The sequence below is a fragment of the Oncorhynchus clarkii genome, chromosome 17 (genome assembly GCF_045791955.1).
Source record: "Oncorhynchus clarkii lewisi isolate Uvic-CL-2024 chromosome 17, UVic_Ocla_1.0, whole genome shotgun sequence".
Classification (NCBI taxonomy): Eukaryota; Metazoa; Chordata; class Actinopteri; order Salmoniformes; family Salmonidae; genus Oncorhynchus; species Oncorhynchus clarkii.
The window spans coordinates 41,183,109-41,205,822 of record NC_092163.1 but is presented as its reverse complement, the minus strand read 5'-3'; the positions used below and the strand labels follow the sequence as shown (position 1 = coordinate 41,205,822).

The following is a 22,714-nucleotide window of genomic DNA, read 5'->3' as shown; positions in this document are numbered from 1 at the left end:
TGTTGCGCGCTGACACCGGGTGGTCCTGGGCTGTGCAAGGCAAAACGGTCCGAAGTAGAGGTTTGGTGAGGAACGCTAGCGTTGGCCTTCTGACTGAGCTCTTGGCGGGATCAGTCCGATGCAAGCTGGTAATCTGGAATCCTTAGCTCGGCTTCAATGGGAAAATGACAACTCGCAAGAGGAAGTCCCTTTTTTCGGTAGTTCGTCTAGAAGTCGTCTTGACAGTCACCATCTGACAGCCAAAACATTCACTGGAATGAAAGTGTGAAACATTTTCTGCTGTTCTTTTCTTCCTCCATATTGAGGGGAAGGTTGAAAATGTCCCGCCAAACCATCTGACCCTGCTGATTTGGTTCAAGCTCTGAAAGGGGGAGAAAGCCATGTAAGCCTCTCCTAGGGTTGGTATGTTTGTGCCAATTGGTCCATAAGTGTCCATAGAATGTTCTGCGTGTACCATACACTCACAGAAACAGTCCAATAGTGAATGAAATGAGGTTTGCAGTTCCAAGGCACCAAACCGGCATTGGTTAGGTTACACATTGCATGATTACTTGTGATGCGCATATTATACCTTGCAATAACATAGGAAAAAAATGAAATAATGTCACACAACGTACTTTACACTAACCCCAAGATGTTACGAGTCCTTCATGTTTGATGTGCTCTTAGGAAAGGTGGTCTCGATCTTGGTCCGTTGTTGAATGAGTAGGCCTATTTTCTTAGAAAAAGACTTGTCACTTTCCATGGTCAAGTGGAAGTAGGCCTCTCTGGATCAGGACTTTATTGCCCAGTCATATACTGGAGAAAAAAAGCATTCCAGCTGGGGCTCTTCTGGTTTGTCTATAATATGTTCTATAGCCCTGGATGAAGATAGCGGGCTTGATTGGGGCCTTTTCCTGGTCAAGCCTGGCTTGAAGGGACTTCTTCTGGCCAGTGGGGTCAACGAGGGTTCCTAGTCTGAAGGGGGTTTATAGGCCCCTGTACAGTAAAAGGGTTTTGTGCTGATGTGACGTGAGCGTCCACTCCTACACAGCTATGTCTATGCTACTAATAAACCGTGTGTGTGTGTGTGTGTGTGTGTGTGTGTGTGTGTGTGTGTGTGTGTGTTCATTTAGTTTTTTGTATTTGCACTCAAGAAAATATAAAACAAGATGAGAGATTAATACGCAAATAAAAAGAATGCAGGAGAGGTACAAACTCAAAGGCTTGTAAGTCACCTCCTTTCAAGTATTCATAACACAAACCATACAACAAAAAGAACCTAAGGCAGATAAACAAATAAATAGAGATTTACACACAAAAAAAAAGAAACATGATGAATTACGGGGTAAAAAAATAAATTCAAGTAACATGCAATATGAAAACAAAGTGGCTAATTGTGGCTGACGGTTGGTTGAGGTGTGTTTTGTAGTACCCCTCTGTTCGCCTGCGCTCATCTCTGAATGTCAACCTCGTGTTGATTGGCCGGCTGTAATGGAAGCCTAAGTCATCTGTCAGTGCAGTAAATTCCCACTAACAAGTGTACACACACACACACACACAATCACACTGATCACACGCGCACACATAGCGTAGAGCTGCCAAGAGTAAGGACTTTAATTCAATGACAGCAGTCAACCATGATCAGTGGCAACATTCCCATGTGAGATGGAAAACTTACGCACGTGCGTATTCAACTCCAACCACAACCCAAGTAGAGTTAACACAACTTGTCCTTCAATGTTCAATGCCTTTTACCTGAATTTGCTTAAATGCCTGTTGCAGGAATTAGCTTTTTTCTCGAGCTTTCACCAACTCGGACAGATGGTTGGATGTTGTTTTTAGAGCTAGGTTTGGTTGATCTGTGAGTTGAGGTTTCAACAACCCTTCTTATGGGACAGAGGGACCAGATTCACATTCTAAAGAGTTTAAGATGAGCCTGGGCCAAAACCAACAGGATCAGCTAGAGATGAGACTGTCTGTGTATTTGGCTACTAGTACAAGGGACTGGCTTTTGGCAGTTGTCCATGGACTCACCATCACTATGGCAACATGTAACATATCCACCTTTTCTTCACTTTCTTTCATGTGCACTGCTGTTACTCCCCCCCCCCCCCCCCCCCCCCAGACGTTTCTCTGGTTAGTTTTGTTTCTTTGTCCTTTGGTCTCTGCATGAGTCAATTCTCTCTTTCTGCCCTCTCTTTCCATGTGTTTCATTCTTACTCACCATGTCCCCTCGCCCTTCATCTTCCCTCTCGCTCTATCTCTTCCCCTCTCTTCGATTCTTCTTCTTCCTTCAAACATTTTTAGCTCAGTCTTTCCTCTTGTCTCTTTCCATGTGTCTCGTGCTTACTCACCGTGTCCCTCCCTCTCGCTCGCTCTCTCTTCCCCTCTCTCTCTTCTATCGTTCTTCTTCCCTCAAATATTTTTTGCTGTCTCTCCTCTTCTCTTTCCATGTCTCATGCTTACTCACCAGGTCCCTTCCTCTTCTCGCGCTTTCTCTCTCCCCCTTTTTCTCTCCCCCTCCCTCTGTCTATCGTTCTTCTCTCCTCAAACAATTTGAGCTCAGTCTCCTTGTCTCTTGCCTCTTGTCTCGAACATACTCGCTATATTCCTTCCCCTTCCCACATTTTTTTTTCTCTTGCCTCTTTTGCATAAATCTTTTTCTCACTTACTCTACTCTTTACCTCGGTCTCAATCTACCCCCCCCCCCCCCCCCCATCCCTCCTCCGCCCGCGCTCTCTCTACTCGTTCCCTCTGTCTCGTTCCCTCTTCTCTGAGCGGGCCCTCTCATTTAGTAGCTGACAGCATGGAATAATTTCTAAATGGAACCAGAGCCCACGCACCCCTGGGAGTGGCTCAGAGTGCTTGGGCACACATACAGCTCATTGTTCTGTTCAGTGAAAGAGGGAGGAGGGAGGGAACGACAGAAATAAGGAAGCAAAAAGGTAGGTAGAGGGGAAAGATGGAAGGAGGAAGCATTTGAGAGGGAGGAGAGAGTCCTGCTTTAGCCAAATGTTTCCTCGATAATCTCGCTTTACAACCTTTTAGAAAACACACGGTGTGTAGTTTTACATTCAGACTGAGGAATGTGACTCCACCGTCCACCCGGAGTAAGTCGGCAAGAGGGAGGAATGGAGTACGAGACAGGAATGCCAAGAATGAGCTTAATGCATGTAACTAAAGTGTGTGCGTGCATCTTTTTTTGAATTTCCATGGGTGCTTGTGTGCAAGCCTATGCCTACTTACAAGCCTGTATGTTTGTGTGAGTGTGCATGTGTATGCATGTCTGTGAGAATGCTTGTGTCTTCATGCCTGCCTGTGTGTGGTGGTGTGGGGTGGGAGGGGCAGGGGTGTGATCATGTCTCTGCTTCAGACCCGCCCTCCCAGATCAGTGTGGTGACATTCCAGACCAGGACACACAGAGAGACAGGTCATTTCCTCTTAAAAGCCCCAAGAGCACCAACTCGACTTTATAGGAACATATCACATTTTGTGTCAATTGAAAGCTAAGAGTCTATTTTTGGGAAATGACTATTTTCCATCTTAAAAAAATAAAAAGCAAAGGCTTTGATTTCTGGTCACACAGATGGAGAGAGTCTTTAAACGCTATTAGGACTACATCAAAACACACTCATGTTGAAGAAATGGCCCCTGACAACTAATAGAAGCTTTTATATTTAGTTTTGCAGAAATCATTTGCCTTCTGTAAGTTTAACAAATATTGCCTAGTGTCTTGTCATTCTGTTACCAAAAACACACATCTTTAAGATTTTTTTATGGATAGCAATTTTGTTTATGAATTATTAAGTGACTAAAACATGTCATGATGTTACCAAATTGGTAACAGTGACAGATCAGTAACAGAATGACTGCAATTTAATCTGCCACTATGGGAAATCATTGTCACCAACCGCAGTGGCATTGGAGCACAGTAAAGTAGAGTAAAGAAAGGGATACTAGAGTAGAGTAAAGAAAGGGATACTAGAGTAGAGTAAAGAAAGGGATACTAGAGTAGAGTAAAGAAAGGGATAATACAGTAGAGTAAAGAAAGGGATAATACAGTAGAGTAAAGAAAGGGATAATACAGTAGAGTAAAGGGATAATACAGTAGAGTAAAGAAAGGGATAATACAGTAGAGTAAAGAAAGGGATAATACAGTAGAGTAAAGAAAAAGATAATACAGTAGAGTAAAGAAAGGGATACTACAGTAGAGTAAAGAAAGGGATACTACAGTAGAGTAAAGAAAGGGATACTACAGTAGAGTAAAGAAAGGGATAATACAGTAGAGTAAAGAAAGGGATACTACAGTAGAGTAAAGAAAGCGATAATACAGTAGAGTAAAGAAAGGGATAATACAGTAGAGTAAAGAAAGGGATACTACAGTAGAGTAAAGAAAGGGATAATACAGTAGAGTAAAGAAAGGGATAATACAGTAGAGTAAAGAAAGGGATAATACAGTAGAGTAAAGAAAGGGATACTCCAGTAGAGTAAAGAAAGGGATACTCCAGTAGAGTAAAGAAAGGGATAATACAGTAGAGTAAAGAAAGGGATACTACAGTAGAGTAAAGAAAGGGATACTACAGTAGAGTAAAGAAAGGGATAATACAGTAGAGTAAAGAAAGGGATAATACAGTACTTTTTTGTGTACATATACACCACCATGAATAAAATGACATTCATAACTAATCATTTCTGGAAAGTGCAGATCGAGGACCCATGATGTCATTCTGTTACCATCCACTTCACTTACTGTAAAGTCAAGGTGTCATAATCATAGCTGACACCCCAGTCTTTCCGCAGACATCTTTTGAATCTTTATTTAGAGTAGATGTTTTTTTTACCCTTTTTTCTCCCCAATTTCGTGGTATCCAATTGTTGTAGTAGCTACTATCTTGTCTCATCGCTACAACTCCCGTACGGGCTCGGGAGAGACGAAGGTTGAATGTCATGCGTCCTCCGATACACAACCCAACCAGCCGCACCGCTTCTTAACACAGCGCGCATCCAACCCGGAAGCCAGCCGCACCAATGTGTCGGAGGCTACACCGTGCACCTGGCAACCTTGGTTAGCGCGCACTGCGCCCGGCCCGCCACAGAAGTCGCTGGTGCGCGATGAGACAAGGACATCCCTACCGACCAAGCCCTCCCTAAACCGGGCGACGCTAGGCCAATTGTGCGTCGCCCCACGGACCTCCCGGTCGCGGCCGGTTACGACAGAGCCTGGGCGAGAACCCAGGGACGATGGCACAGCTGGCGCTGCAGTACAGCGCCCTTAACCACTGCGCCACCCGGGAGGCCTTAGAGTAGATGTTTTCCAAAAACAACGTTAAACGTGGTCACGTAAACTTGGAGATTTTACTGTCATTCTGTTGCCAAAATGTACGTCTGTACTCTTCAAGTAAATGTGTTTTAGTAAAATGTTCAGTAGCAGTTGTTAAAAGTAGACTTCTACAGTGCCAGTCAAAAGTTTGGACACACCGACTCATTCAAAGGTCTTTCTTAATTTATTATTATTTTCTACATTGTAGAATAATAGTGAAGACATCACTAGGGTGGGTGATTGTGGAGGCCAGGTCATATATCTCCTTCTTGGTCATATAGCCCTTACACAGACTGGAAGTGTGTTTTGGGTCATTGTCCTGTTGAAAAACAAATGATAGTCCCACTAAGCACAAACCAGATGGGATGTTGTATCGCTGCAGAATGCTGTGGTAGCCATGCTGGTTAAGTGTGCCTTGAATTCTAAATGAATCATGACAGCGTCACCAGCAATGCACCCCCACACCATCGCACCTCCTCGTCCATGCTTCACGGTGGGAACCACACATGCAGAGATCATCCGTTCACCTACTCTGCATCTCACAAAGACATGGCAGTTGGAACCAAAAATAAAAAAATTGGACTCCTCAGACCAAAGGACAGATTTCCAGTGGTTTAATGTCCATTTGCTTGTGTTTCTTGGCCCAAGCAAGTCTCTTCCTCTTATTGGTGTCCTTTCGTAGTGGTTGCTTTGCAGCAATTTGACCATGAAGCCCTGATTCATCACTTCCTCATGAAGCTGTTTGAGAGAATGCCTAGAGTGTGCAAAGCTGTCAGGGTGGAAACTTTTAATTCCTCTAAATTCATTCATATTTGCTAAGGTTGAAAGTGGGAGAGGCCGTAAATAGTGTTTTTGTCCACTGTCTATACCTGACTGTATATGCGCTTGTGAGACCCAAATGTAACCCCAGCAGCAGGAAGACCCTGGAGTAGGAGATAAGTAGTGGTGTGTGTGTTTGCTCTTTATCAATGAGGGTTGCCATGGAGATGTTGTGACTCTGGCTCTGACCAGTGTGAGGGTTAGAGATCCCTGGGTCTCACAGTGGATGGAAAAGGGAACCACTGATCACACACGGAGAAAGAATACAGATCACTGGAAAATATCATTTTTTTTATTTTTTATTGTTTTTATTTTACTGTGAAGTAACTTGCTCTGTACTTGGTTTTTCTAATGCCACTGGTACATTCATGTAATAGTCATCCTAGTTCTGTGAGCACCCTGGCATGTCGTTGTGTTTGTCTGTGTGCCAACATGCCTTCCAGAGCCCGTCCCAGATCGAGCCTCCGTGTTCTGATCCACTCCATCTGTCCTCCGGTGACTCAGGTGGTGCTGTCTGTCTGTGTCTCCAGCTATTTATTTAGTGTACTATATCTCAGATACACTCCGAGAGGAGGAAAATGGTCAAAACCTTCTGGCATTGAGGAGCTGTACAGGAGGTCGTTATGTAAAGCTGTGTGGGGTTGGGTAGGTTACTTTCTAAATGTTACTAGTTACCTGTCCAAAATTGTAATCAGTAACAACTTTTGGATTACCTGAACTCCAGTAATGTAATCAGATTACTTTCTGTTTCTTCTTTCTGAAGAAGACAAAAGGGATCCATCAAACGTATTTGGTGTGTCTTCATAGTGGTCTCTGTTTGTTCCACCTGAGCGTGGTGGAACGAACTTAAACTTGTGCCTTTTTTCAATGCTGAATTGAATGTCATTGAGAGAACAGAAAGGTGTCAACATTTATTTTTTTCAGAAGCATCCTTTATGATTTTAAAAGTAATCCAAGAAGAAATCATCTACTTTTTCAAAAGTATCTGTAATCTGACAAAAATATTTTTGCTGGTAAGGTAACTGATTACATTTACAGGGTAACATAACGGATTCGTTTTTTTTGTAACCAGATTACATGTTTGAATGTGTGTGTGTTTTTAATAGCAGATTTTCTTTGGAATGTTTTACTTGCAATGAATGATATGTGGTTGTCTTACCTGCCTTTTGAAAGAACTGAGTGTAAGTTGCTATGGGAAGCATCTGCTAATGGCTCAACATGTAAAATATGTTTGCATGTTTTTTGTGATTTCCATTTGACTGTTGTCAGCTCCTTATATGGACGTGTGTGTGTGTGTGTGTGTGTGTAGGTTCTTGTTGTAGCTGAGTCCTTATATAGTGCTGTGTGTGCGTGCGTATATTCAGTTTCTTATTGTAGTTGAGTCCTTATATAGAGCTGTATGTGTGTGTGTGTAGTTTCTTATTGTAGCTGTGTCCTTATATAGTCTGGGATGTTGGGGTGTGTGCCACCGTCTTCGCTGATGTTATGTCTTGTTCATACCTTAGGGCCAGGCGCCTACCAGACACACACAGCGGGAGAGAGGGATGAGAAGGAGAGGAGAGGAGTTGGGAGGTGTCTTTGTGATTTGGGCTGGCCAGCTATGGCTCTGCTCACTGCATGTTTGAGAACACAAATGAGTTCAACGTGTCTGAGGAGAAGAGGGAGAGAGTTGCCTCGCCACCAACCCTCGCCCTCTCTCTTCATGTTTTCCCCCTTCTCATTCTTTGCCTCTTACTCGCTGCCTGACTCCACTTGTTGTCTCTCTACTTACATGGTTCATCTATTTTCACTCTCTCTCTCTGTACTCTTAAAATCCCGTCCGTCTGTCTTTTTCAGTTTCTTCTCTCTCTTCCGTCTCTCTTCCGTCTCTCTCTCTACCTCTCTCTGCAGTAAGGGATTTCCTCCTCCAGGCAGGTCATGTGACTGCAGATAGGGTGTGGTCTCCTTCATTCCTGCTTTATCCTTTTGCCACTGCAACAGTGGAACGAGGGAGGGAGGGGGAGAGAGGCGGAGGGGGAGAGATGTTGGTGTGTGTCCTGTTGCAGCTTTTTCATTGGTAAACACCAGCAACTGGTCAGCTCTTTAGAACAGAGGCAGCACAACACTGCATATACAAACACAGACCACATGCTAAGATAATGTTTGTTTAGCTGTGATTTGCTGGATATTATCATCTAGGTTTTTATATGGACTCGTATCTAAAAATAGGGGAGTGGACAGTGTGTTTGAATGCAAAACATTCGCTTATTGAATAACACACTTCAATGCTTCTCTCTCTCTCGTACTCTCTTACTCTGAGATTGTGTATTCTGAGGTTGGGTGGTGTTGTGGTGAGAGTAAGCACAGTTGAACGGAAGCTGGTTCTTTGAGAAGGGCCTGATTTCCCTATGGAGTGTTAAATGTTAAGACCGTTTATTATATTAATTAATCTCTGAAGTCAACTGTGATCTGTGTGCGTGTGTGTGCACACCATACTGGGTGTGGGTGGAGCAAGTGTTGGCAGCGTGCGTGTGCTTACACTTTACATCACATGGGATGTATGAGTCATTAGTAGGCAGTATAGGGCCGTAAGCGATCAGCCAGCTATAGCATGTGGTGCTGGAACTGTAAAGCTGATTTTGAGCTGTTGCTGGGTGCGACTGGGCAAGTTCCCCACTGTCTAGGGTGTGGCCACAGCCACGTTTGCTTAGTGGCAGGGGGGGAGGTGGGGTTTGGTGCAGTCTGTGAGTGGGGGGGTTGCGTGTCTGCTCTGCAGGGAGGGAAGGAGAGGGAGAGACGCAGTCCGTGTTTTAGTATGCAAGGCAGGTGTGTCTGCAGAGGCAGGAAGAGAGGAGGCAAGGAGGGATGATTGGGAAAGGGCAGGGAGGAGAGAGGTGAGGAGGGAGAAGTTGAGGGGCAAGAGAATGATAGAGATGAGGAGTTCTGCCTCCTACCAACTGAACCTTATTCTCTCCTCTTGTTCTCTTTCCCCCTCTCTTCTCTTCATCTCTGCGCTCCCCTTTCTACCTCCATTAGAATACAAATCCAGCTCTTCATCTTTCACCTGTGTCACTAACCTCCCCTTCCCCATCTCCCTTTCCTCCCTAATTTGTTTACCAGTGTTTGTGATCTGTTTCGCCTCCAGCCAATCTGTTTTTCCATCCCCACCTGTTGAATACCCTGACCGCTGATGGATGAACGGAGGGTGTAGGGATGGACATGAGTGTTCGAGTACTCTGAAGGATGCCAAAGCTCGATTTATTTATTTTTTAAAATGTATTTATTTATTTTTGCTGTAAAAAAATTTTTGGGAATTTTTTATGTAAAAACACTGTAAATCAATTTGGGGGAATGTGGTTTGTGGATGCCTGAGCGGGCAAGTGAAATGTTCTTGAAGACCACGTTCATTTTATTTGACATGTGGATATGTGGGGCACAACAGAAAATAATCCATGCCAAACATCACACAGTTCTTCTCCCTAAATTCCCTCCATGGCTCACTCAGTTGCGTTACAACCGTGAGTGCGCGTACAAGCTCCCGTTAGGCCTACAGGTATAAGTTCCTGTTAAAAACTGATGGGATACACAAGCCACATTCCTTGCCAAGTGACGACAGTTTTAGCAACAATTCAAAATGGACTGGTTGATTGTTCCAACAGCGAGCTGCAGTTTTGGAATAAATGTGTCCCCTCTATTTTCCACTTAAACTAATTTGCAAACTGTTAGTGCCATTTAGAATTTGTTAGACTAGGCAGCAGGTAGCCTAGCAGTTAAGAGTGTTGGGCCAGTAACTGAAAGGTTACTAGTTCAAATCCCTGAGCCGACTAGGTGAAAAATCTGCCGACGTGTCCTTGAGCAAGAGCTTCTGCTAAGCGACTAAAATATGAAAAATAAATACCGGTTCAACACACAAGTGTGTGTGTGTGTATATATATTTGTTTTCACTATTTGGACATAGGAGGACCCCAAAAAATACACTGACCCTCTCTCCATCACCAACCCAGCAACTGTTAACCCCATGTTACTCCGAAGAGCTGCTCCCAGGTTGCTGTTGTTGCTGCACTCCACTTTTCTCCCTTATTTGTTTTCTGTTCTAGATACAGGATATCTATATATATCTTAACTATAATTTGATGCCAGTTCATGACGGTATATTTGTGTTTTCTTCTACTAATCATGAAAAGTCTGATTTGGAAAACTCTAAATTTGATCCTGCACTTTTTAATGCCTACTAGACGCTTAACAGTTTAGTATGAATGAGATGTCAAGCTTTTTTTCTTCCAGACATTTTCTATCTCTACTTCTTTTCTTTTTCCTCTCTCTCTCTAGCGGGGTTATGATGCCTTAAATAATATGCTACCATTTAAACCAGGCAGCCATGTCCTGTCAATGTCCTCTTGTTGTCAAGTAAAGGGCTGGAATGGAAGGTCAGTGTTAGAATGGATTTACCTTGTTCACTTTATTCGCTGGTAAATGTTGCTGCCACTCTTCACAGCACGTTGTATTGAAGTGGTACTAGAGGAAGAGAAGTGTGAGAATAGTGGAATGGGAGCAGCAGTGTGTAACTGGGAATTTACACGCTTAACATTCACTTAGCACACACTGCGTATTGTATCATTATTTATATCTCCAGTACTGTAGTAATACTGCGTGTACACTTTGGGTATCTACTGTGGTAGCTGTTTGCTCTAATAGTCGTAAGACAATTTGTTCCTGGTTTGCTATATTTCTGTGCACGCACACGCTCGCACACACACACTGATCTAGCCAGAGGTACCGTGGTCACTAATTTCATCAGCTGGCCGATAGTAAGCAGATGAACAGTAGAGTGCTCTGTCCAGAATGACTAAGCTTATATGGAGTCATTGGCTGAATCCCAAATGGCACCATATGTCCTGTGTAGTACAAATGACCAGAGCTCACTATATAGGGCATAGGGTGTCATTTGGGACACTACCCACAGGGAGAGGGAGAAAGGCAAAGAGACCGGGGTAGAAGGGAAGGGAGAGTGGAAAAGAGAACGAGGGAGAGCAGGTTTTGTTCCTAGCATAGGCTGCCATGTAGCCTCATGGTCTTTGAGCCAGTAGAGCAGCATTTCCCAAACTGGTCATAGCGACCCCATGTGGGGCCACCTGATTTGAAAATGGGGTTGCGAAAGAAACTCTGAAATAAAAAAAAAGCGTGCTGGTTCACAGAACCGGGGTTACGTCGGTAACCTCCGGTAGCCTCTAGATGCGGTTGTAATAAACAGAGCGGTTTCAGTTTTCTTCCTTCAAATGTGGCTCTATCTTTTGAACCGTTAAAACTACAATCACCTGCTGCCCTCCCTCTCTTTAACATGTCATCTACTTTACCTATATTTCTAACTTTACCTCTGTCTGCCCTTCTCATAGAAATCTACTTGGTTTTTCTACTCTCCCTCAATTTGAATTCAATTAAAACATATTTATTGGCATGAAAACCCATACATTGCCAAAGCAAACAAAGGCATTTGTCAAATAAATGATGGTACAGATAGATTTGAGTAAAAAAACAGACCTCAATGGTCCATTGTTAGTAGCAATTTAGAAGGACAACACAGTAATGAGGACTGTAATTTAATGAGACACATGTAGCAACGTTATTGCTCTGGTGGGTTATCCATATTTCTCTTGTTCTACTCTACCTCTCGTTCTACTCTACCTCGCTCCCTTTTGTACGATCTGCCTTTCTACTTACTATATGTGCCTCCTTGTTTTACTGCTCTCCTTTTTCATCTAGCTCATTTCCCTCTCTACAGTATATGCATATCATTCCTCCTCCTCCACCCCCTCTGTTTTTATATCCTCATTTTTCTCTCACATTCTTCTCTCTCTCGCTCTCTCTTGATCTCTCCCTCGCTACATCATTCCATGCCAGAGTTGAGAAAGTGGGGCTCTTCAGTAGCTTGGCGGTGTATTCTGAATAGTATCTAGTGATGATTACAGTGTAAGTGGTGAGTTACTTGACAACAGGCCTGGTAGCAGATCAGGGTGGAGTGGTGTGCGTGTGTGTGTGTGTGTGTGGAGTTAGTCAAATACCCAGCCACGCTGTTAAAACAGAACCTCCCTGTGCTCTGCTGTATGCTGTGTGTTTGTGTGAATAAGGAAGTGTAGGTAGTTGGCCACATGCCTTGTATTTGTGCTGCTCTCACTTCCTTTACTCAGAGGGAATCCCTCAGCTAGTAGTAGCTGGACGCACACAGCCTTTTCTTTGGCTGTTCGCTACTCTGCTCTCTTCCATGTTATCGTCTACTTCTCTAAGGTATTCTGTCTCTCTGTCTTTTCTTTTCTCTACCCTCTCTCTCCCATCGCTGTGGCATAGGCCATAGTTTGGATGTATTTAATCAGGTCGTGTTACTAGAATAATGAGGGTACCCCCCCTATCATTTCGGCATTCAAGTGAATTATTAGATCATTCTCCTCGTCCCTGTTTTTCACATTCTTTCATTCCTCATCTCTCCATCTCACATCCCCTCTCTCCCTAATTGTATCATCACAATAGCTATAATTACTGCATTCCGTATTAATGACATCACCGCGCTGTTTTGCATAATGAGGGAACAAGCAGAGGCATCTGCGTTATTTTCTTGGTGTTGGAGATGCTCCGGCGCTTGGGCTAATTTCACTAATGAAATGACTATTGGTAAAACTAGCGTGCCAGTTGATTAGCTTGTCTTAATGGGTAGCTAGATCCTCACCCATCGACATTAATAAACATCTCTTCTCATAGAGACGTGTCACAGATCTGTGCTGTTGTTCATTTTGGTGGCGGTGGTGCTCATTCTCTCTGGCGATGGATCGAGGATGGTTAATGTGGTTTATAGCAAAGTGACCGTGGGAAACGAGAAGAAGTCGGTAAAAGTCATGCTTACGGCTGTTTTTCATACCGTGTATTCACGACCACGTTAACTAAGTAGAGAGGAAGAGAGAGATGAAGAGGGGCACAGAGGAGGATAAGAGTGAGGGTCAGAACAATACACAGAGAGAGCAAAAGGGGGATAGAGCGAGAGAAGGGGAGAGGCTGGTGACTTGGGGACATACTTTTGGTCATGTAGTGTATGTGGACACCTACTCATCGAACATCTCATTCCAAAATCATGGGCATTAATATGGAGTTGGTCCCCCGTTTGCTACTATAACAGCCTTCACTCTTCTGGGAAGAGTGCTCGGCCATGGAAACCCATTTTATGAAGCTCCCGACTAACTGTTTTTGTACTGAAGTTGCTTCCAGAGACAGTTTGTAACTCGGTGGTGTTGCAACCGAGGACAGACGATTTTTACGCGCTACACGTTTCAGCATTGGGCAGTCCTGTTCTGTGAGCTTGTGTGGCCTGCCACTTTGCGGCTAAGCCGTTGTTGCTCCTAGACATTTCCACTTCACAGTGACAGCACTTACAGTTGAACGGGACAGCTCTAGCAGTGCATAAATTTGATGAACTGACTTGTTGGAAAGTTGGCATCCTATGATGGGGCCACATTAAATGTCACTAAACTCTTCAGTGAGGCCATTCTACTGCCAAAGTTTGTCTATGGATATTGCACGGCTGTGTGCTCGATTTTATACACCTGTCAGCATTGGCTGTGGCTGAAATAGCTGAATCCACTAATTTGTCCACATACTTTTGTATATATAGTGTATTGCAGTGTACTGTATGTTGTCTAAAAGCTCTCACTGTTTGGGCCCCTAATTTAGGGAGCCATTTAGTGGCCCTTTAATGGTCCCCAGGCGACTGCTGACATTTCGCAAAGTCGATAGATTTTGTTTGGAAACTGAGCTCAAGTGGCATTTACACATGCATACTGGTTACATCAGGCTAATGCATTTGTAGACCCGAGCAGCGTCTACCAACTTTTTGTCCAGAAGCATTGCTGAAAACGCCATCATTGAAACTCTAGAGGCCAGGTCACTTCCCCTCTGGAAAGTCTCTCTCTCTCTCTCTCTCACACTCACACACACACACACACACACACACACACACACACACGCACACACACGCACACACACGCACACACAGAGAGAGAGAGGAACACACACTTTTTGGGGGAGCAATATAGATGGCCATTCACTTTGAATGGTAAGCTGTATATACTGTTGAAGTCAGAAGATGACCTACACCTTAGCCAAATACATTAAAACTCTGTTTTTCACAATTCCTGACATTTAATCTGAGTAAAAATGCCATTCCTCCTGACAGACCTGGTGTAACTGAGTCAGGTTTGTAGGCCTTTTCAGTTCTGCCCACAACTTTTCTATAGGATTGAGGTCTGGGCTTTGTGATGGCCACTCCAATACCTTGACTTTGTTGTCCTCAAGCCATTTTGCCACAACTTTGGAAGTATGCTTGTGGTCATTGTCTATTTGGAAGACCCATTTTGCGACCAAGCTTTAACTTCCTGACTGATGTCCTGAGATGTTGCTTCAAAATATCCACATCATTTTCAAGCCTTTCATGCCATCTATTTTGTGAAGTGCGGCAGTCCGTCCTACAGCAACGCACCCCCACAACATAATGCTGCCACCCCCATGCTTCACGGTTGGGATGGTATTCTTCGACTTGCAAGTCTCCCCCTTTTTCTCCAAACATAACGATGGTCATTATGGCCAAACATTTCTATTTTTGTTTCATCAGACCAGAGGACATTTCTCCAAAAAGTACAATCTTTGTTTATGAGCGGCCTATCAGGTTATGATGATATAGGATATGATATAGGGCTGTTTTCATAACAATCGGTATTCAGCATTTTTGGACACCAGTTATGGCCGATTACATTGCACTCAAGGTAAGGTGCTACCTAGCATTTAACATATCTTATAAAAAACAATCAATCTTAACATAATCACTAGTTAACTACACATGGTTGATGATATTGCTAGTTTATCTAGCTTGTCCTGTGTTGCATATAATCGTTGTGGTGCCTGTTAATTTATCATTGAATCACAGCCTACTTCGCCAAACGGGTGATTTAACAAGCGCATTCGCGAAAAAAGCACTGTCGTTGCACCAATGTGTACCTAACCATAAACATCAATGCCTTTCTTAAAATCAGTACACAAGTATATATTTTTTAAATCTGCATATTTAGTTAATATTGCCTGCTAACATGAATTTATTTTAACTAGGGCAATTTTCTCACTTCTTTTGCGTTCTGTGCAAGCAGAGTCATGGTATATGCAGCAGTTTGGGCCGCCTGGCTTGTTGCGAACTGTGTAAAGACCATTTATTCCTAACAAAGACCTTAATTAATTTTCCAGAATTGTACATAATTATGACATTGAAGGTTGTGCAATGTAACAGCAATATTTAGACTTAGGGATGCCATCCGTTAGATAAAATACGGAACGGTTTCGTATTTCACTGAAAGAATAAACGTTTTGTTTTCGAGATGATAGTTTCCGGATTTGACCATATTAATGACCCAAGGCTCGTATTTCTGTGTGTTATTATATTATAATTAAGTCTATGATTTGATAGAGCAGTCTGACCTGAGCGGTGGTAGGCAGCAGCAGGCTCGTAAGCATTCATTCAAACAGCACTTTCATGCGTTTTGCCAGCAGCTCTTCGCTGTGCTTCAAGCATTGCGTTGTTTATGAATTCAAGCTTATCAACTCCCGAGAACAGGCTGGCAATACTAAAGTACCTATTAGAACATCCAATAGTCAAAAGTATATGAAATACAAATGGCATAGAGAGAAATAGTCCTATAATAACTACAACCTAAAACTTCTTACCTGGGAATATTGAAGACTCATGTTAAAAGGAACCACCAGCTTTCATATGTTCTGAGCAAGGAACTTAAACGTTATCTTTCTTACATGGCACATATTGCACTTTTACTCTTCTCCAACACTTTGTTTTTGCATTATTTAAACCAAATTGAACACGTTTCATTATTTATTTGAGACTAAATTGATGTGTTATATTAAGTGTTAATTTGGTATTGGTGTAATTGTCATTATTATATATAAATTAATAATATAAATAAAAATCATCCGATTAATCGGTATCAGCCTTTTTTGGTCCTCCAATAATCGGTATCGGCGTTGAAAAATCATAATCGGTTGACCTCTACTATGGATATAGATACTTTTGTACCTGTTTCCTCCAGCATCTTCACAAGGTCCTTTGCTGCTGTTCTGGGATCGATTTGCACCTTTCACACCAAAGTACGTTCATCTCTAGGAGACAGAACGTGTCTCCTTCCTGAGCGGTATGAGGGCTGCGTGGTCCCATTGTGTTTATACTTGCATACTGTTGTTTGTACTGATGAACGTGGTACCTTCAGGTGTTTTGGAAATTGCTCCCAAGGATGAACCAGACTTGTGGAGGTCTACAATATTTTTCTGAGATCTTGGCTTATTTCTTTAGATTTTTCCCATGATGCCAAGCAACGAGGCACTGAGTTTGAAGGTTGGCCTTGAAATACAGCCACAGATACTTCTCCAATAGGCTTATTGACATAATTTGAGTCAATGAGAAGCTTCTAAAGCCATGACATTTCTGGAATTTTCCAAGCATTTAAAGGCACAGTCAACTTAGTGCATGTAAACTTCTGACCCACTGGAATTGTGATACAGTGAAATAATCTGTCTGTAAACAATTGTTGGAAAAATTCGATGTCCTAACCGACTTGCCAAAACTATAGCTTGCTAACAAGGATTTTGTGGAGTGGTTGAAAAACAAGTTTTTTTTAATGACTCCAACCTAAGTGTGTGGAAACTTCCATTGAGGAGCAGTACATGGCCATGGTGGTTGTTTTGTCTAACTGCTTCAGTGAAAGGCCTGAGGTTAAATCAGTGAGGTGCTCTTTGTTTTATATTTTTATCAAATTCCAGGGAAGATGTCAGAGTATAAAGAAGAGCATATTAACCCAATCTAGGTTAATGCCTTCCTGCAGGTTCTCACAAGCAAACCACCTCACATACACCACTTTCCCATATATAAAATAACCGCTCCTAGGCTAATTATAGTATGGTTGTGTGTGTGTCAGGGTTTTTGTTAGAAAAATTTGCCAAGTGACACTGAATATTTACATTTATCTGACATTTTGAGAAAATGACCCGGTCATCCATATGTATTGGGGTGCGTAACCCATTAGGGGGCGTCCACCCAAGCAGCCAGCACCATCAATTAACAAGCAATGTTGGCCAAATGAGCCACATTTTACGTGTCCTTAAGAACAACCTTAATTACACATTTCTAAAACACTATTCCTTGTGTTTTCGGTGCGTAGCCTATGCAAAAACGTTCTTGCCCAATTGCATTATTGGTTTTTACTTTCCTAAAACAATAATTATTCAGCTGTTGGAGATTTGAGCACTAAACGCACCAGGGCGTTGCATGCATATGCCAATAGGCTTAGGCATTCACTGTACGATATTAATATTTAAAAAAAGATATAAATGAAGATAAAGGTTAGACCTAGAGCTGCAGAGATGCTGGTGGAATGCTGCACTGACATGCCTTTCAGATGGGATACGGCGTCTGCTATGATATAGGCGTACACAAGGAGACTAATTCGTTAATTTTCTATCATAATTAATGATGAGCATTATATTGTTAATTTCTAGGATTCACCCCGGTGAGGCCTAAAACATTCTTCCTCACCTCAAGTTCAACTTTCAGAGTCAGTTGGTGCGCACTGCCACACAACACCAAACCTTCACAAAAGTTTCTAAACTTTAGTTGGGTAATTTCAAAAGTAAGTCAAGCCATTGTTTATAGGCAAAATAAGAGCAGGATATTATATTTTGGCAAACACAATATTACAGTTTGAACTTAATTTGGCCAAAGAAAATGGCCCAACAGAATGAAATAAAACACTTGTGAACTTTTTTAAACATTCACAAATGTTTTGAACAGGCTATATTGCAGCAATTACCAACAAAGTCTAGTGCTTACCGTATCCAACAAACGACAGCAATAGGCAGGTCTACTTGACCTCGGAAACTAAATACGGAGCACACAATTAAAACGGCAGATCGTATTGAGAAAACCGAATGAAACAAAATACTTTTTTTGCATAATAAACTGGTTTATATTAATAAATAGGCTTATAATAATAATAATAATAATAATAATAATAATAATAATTAATAATAATACAACAAATTATTATAAATAGCCCCCCCCTTTCACTATCGGTATACTTTTCCCCCTCTAACTTTCGTTTTACTTCAATGAAAATGGCCTCCATCTTCACAATCAACAGTAACTTAGGCCAAGGCTCGTCTCTCGCTCTCCCTCCTCAGCATCAGGTGCATGTACGTAAGGCAATCGGGGTGTGTATGAGAGGCAGCCCGACAATTTTTATTAATCGGCTTTTCATCATTTTTTATCGGCCAAAAGTCTGCTGTTGCCGGCTAACAGAAGTGTGCCGATGTGCGTGTGCATGAGTGTATTTCTGGCCTGTGAGACAGAGAATGGAAATCCGGAGAGTCACACTCCAGCACATCAGTTCTTATCACATAAGCACACATCAAAGGCAGACCTCCATTTGGGGTGTTTAGTATGTCATGGAGAGCCCAGAGGAGTGGGATACACACACACACACACACACACACACACTGGCTCAGAGGAGTGGTCCAGAGCGTTATCTCACATTAGCATAATGTCCTCTTCCTTCCAGTCAGTTTCAACACAGCGCTGCATTAAAGACTGCTGTATTAGACTTTGTATTGTATGGGAGATATTAACAATCTATTATAGCTCCTCTCTACAGCTAGACACCACTGATAACTACTCTATAGCACTGGTGTCATAGAACCAGGTCACTATGGTGATTCCCATGGCGTCTTTATCCTCTGCCTCCATATAGGGGAATTAGGATTCTATGTGAAAAGCAGTCGTTTTGGGACAAGCAGTTGGATCCACTGCGAGACGGCTAATCTTATACAAACAAAGGGTCTGTGTGTGTCAAGTGAGAGTCAGATTATCCTAAATATGTTTCCCACTGTATGGCCTGTCCAACCTCGATGCAAAGCATGGCTGTCTTTCCCATTCAGAGAATCACATGCTCTCTGCTTTTGAGAATCTCTTTAGCGTTTTGGCATTTTCTTCTCTGATCTCAGTTCCTCCACTCTTGCAATTTTCTTGCAATTCTATACATTTTGCAATGTCGAATGTGTATGCGTGTAGTATTTGCATGACCAAAAAAAATGACAATGGGCAACAACAAAAACTTGATATAAAAACGTTAGCTGACATGGGCTGGTTGATCTGGACACTTTCTGACTAGATATACATCGCTCTCTAAGGTCTGCAATAACTATCACGACGAGGAACTGATGATGCCGTACCCAAATTCATAAATGCACCTTGCGCGTTCTACAATTGTAACTTTCAAGAGTACGTTTCAAACCGGGCTGAGTTCCTTAAATTACAAAGGACCCCCCTCGCCCGCCCCACAGTTTGGGGAACCACTGCCATACTGTTCCTACAATAACAATTTAAGTGTTTTCTTTTTTTCTGGTTATGTGGTGGTGATCTTGTAATATTTGATAGAAATCCTCAATAGCAAGCTATTCCTGTGGTTTATATTCATTTAGACTTTTTCAATGTTTTAACACCTTTTTTTCTTGTCTCTTTCTCCTGCAGTTTTGTGGAACAGATCATGACTCCACTGTTTCCTTGGTAGATAATATGCACTTCCGGGTCCAGACGCTCGTCCACTGATGTTCATCTCCCACACCTGGCAGAGAGACCACCACTCAATACTACTACAATACCCACATTTCCTGTCTGCACAAAGTAAGGACTTAGGTGTTGAAGCCTTTAGGTGACTTGGACTTCCTTGTTGTACTATTTAACTATTTCTGCACTACGAACCAGTTCTTAGTTTACAACTGTCACGCACAGTGATCTTAGAGAGACAGTAGGCGAGTAAAGAGAAAAACAATCAAACAACGACAAAATGGCCAACAACACGGCGGACCACCCTCCCGGGAACTCTGTTGCCGATGGCAACCAGGAGGGGGACTTTGGCATCACGGTGATGGACCTCCGAGAGCTGATGGAGCTGAGGAGTGGAGAGGCCGTCACCAAGATAGCCGACTCCTACGGAGACGTGCAGGGGGTTTGCCGCAGGCTCAAGACATCGCCCATCGAGGGTAAGAGACATTACACACACACACTCACACATTACTGTATCACCCCATTAGCCCTACTGAATGTTATAATGATGATGTCATCATATATCTGACCCTTATTCATAGGTTGCACCTCTGTCACTTGTTATGTCATGCCATTGTTGGTCATGTCATGCCATTGTTATGAACATCTACTCAAGTCGCCCTCTACCTGAGACACTGTAGTGGTGCCCTAAAGTGATGATAAGCGCCCAGTCATTCTGGACAGAGGCTAAATATGGTTTAGTCTAAATTACACAATAGTGCCTGGAAATACGATGACATTGAGAAAGTAGTCAAATGTATAGTTGGAAACAACTTTGCCAGCATTATCATGTCGTCAAATGTACTTTAGACAGATGGCAATGTTGTCATTAGCTAGCAAAGTTCGTCAACAATTGCTAGCAATGCCTCAAGTTAGCTAGCTAAAATCAGGTGACCTTCCATATGTGTAATTGTGGTAAATTGTAGAAAGAATGCCCTCTTAAATGACAATGACCCCTAAAAAATTAACTCGAACATTCAAAACAATATTGTGACAAAACATTTAACCCATGAATAGGGCCCATGGCCAGAGTTAGGCCGCTGGTTGTGCTGAGTCCCAGGGCTAAACTGCTCTGACATGACTGATTTTTAAATCCGTTTGAGCAGCAGAGAGTGAAGGGTTAATTATGGAGGTTAAGTGATGCTGTGTGTAGGACATTTTTATCGTTGCTGTTTCCTACCCAAAGTTTTGAAAATACAGGCTGAAGTACATCATATGTATAATATAGGTCCAGTATGAGCTGTGCAAGTTCAATGACCTGCTAATGCTAACCATTTAACCCAATACAGTATCTATTTCACTGTACAGCCACTCCCCACTCCCCAGTAAGCCTTTAGCTAGTGAAGTATTCCGTTAACTGCTCCCTCCTGCACATGCTATCCATTAGCGCAGGTGTGGCTATGGGCCTACTGCTAATGAGTTAGACATCGTTTGCTAACCAGGCCTTCAAACCATCCCCGGGCTGGCTTTAGAAACAAGGAGATAATCTTTCGCCATCAACAACTTGCACTCTGATTTATCATCAGAACATTTACGCACGTGCACACACGTACATACACGATTGGAATCACTCAGAGTAGATTAATCACATGATATCTGACAGCTGATCAACTATGGGTTGAGAGTAGAACATGGCCACTGCTACTTTCTCTCTCCCTCCCGCCTCCTAACTCCTCTTTCTCTCTCTCTCTCTCTCTCTCTTTCCACTTCCCACCCTCCCTCTCTCTCTCTCCCTCCCACCTCCTTTCTCTCTCCCTCCCACCTCCTTTCTCTCTCGCTTGCTTGCTTGCTCGCTCGCAAGTGCCCCTCCTTGGTTCTGTGGTTCATTCCAGGGTTGGAATTAGTTCCACACTGTAGCCCTAATGACTTCATAGATCATTGCTCTATTCCATTTAGTAATCAAGGGACAGCTGTAGCGCCGTTCTCCGCACAATAAATGACTATTTTTAATGAAGGAAACATAATTATGTTTTCAGTGGACTGACGGGTGGATGGAGGGGAAAGGCTGGTTAATTTCAGTAGAAAACAAGATGGGTTTTCTGCTGGTTGTTTTGTAAGCAAATGGTCCTCAGAAGCCTGGCATCTCATATCACTGTTGTCATAATGCCGCTATTTAGTGCGTGGATTCACTTTCTTCCTTTCACTAGACAAGAAGGGGCCGCTCGGCTCAAATGACTTGTCTAGGATTCGGTTTGCCTTGCCGATACAGTTTTACTTCAGTCCCTTGGCTGTGTGAGGAAGTGTTCTATCCACCGGGGGGCTTCTCTGACAATGACGTCACTCATCTCGCCACAGCACAGTGCATGTTACAAATGTATATCTTTATCCGTCTGTACCGCTTCCGTACACAGTACTGTAGCTAGCAGAACACTTCCTTATTTGATATGGCTGGCTAGTTATCTACCAACTACAATGTGTTTTATCCCAAATGCCACCCTATTCCCTATATACTGTAGTACGCCACATTTGACCAGGACCTATATGGCTCTGGTCAAAAGCATTGCACTGTATAGGGGATAGGGTGCCATTTGGGAACATGTGAATACTGATGCAGTAGCACTAAGTGCATCACCTGATCCAGGATAAATGTGGTTGTTCATTTCCTAGAGATGTATCCAGTCGTTTTATCTCTATGGTTCATTACTCTGTGGTGCATCAGTGGAGGCGGGAGAGGAGAGAAAGATGAGCATTAACCTCCACCTTAACAACACTTTACCACCTCCATTAACACTCACCTGAACTACTACACAGAGAGGAGAGGCACTTTCCCCTTTTCTCCACCCACTACACACACACACACACACACACACACACACACACACGTGCCCGTACACACACAGACACGTGCATGCCTGCGTACACAAACAAAAGTGCGTACAAACGCACGCACACACACACTCTTGGACACACTCAGCATTGCCATA

The 22,714-nt window shown here is 42.9% G+C and overlaps 1 protein-coding gene across 4 annotated transcripts in view; it reads left to right on the top strand.

Annotated features, from left to right (window-relative positions):
* The window catches only part of LOC139370864 (plasma membrane calcium-transporting ATPase 1-like), a 140,573-nt gene that overhangs the window by 17,224 nt on the left and 100,635 nt on the right, over nt 1-22,714 (top strand). For all 4 annotated transcript variants that reach the window (XM_071110684.1, XM_071110685.1, XM_071110682.1 and 1 more), the window contains exon 3: nt 19,716-20,227. In XM_071110684.1, coding sequence (XP_070966785.1) covers nt 20,032-20,227 — 196 coding nt within the window. In that variant the 5' untranslated portion in view covers nt 19,716-20,031. The remainder of the gene's footprint in view (nt 1-19,715; nt 20,228-22,714) is intronic.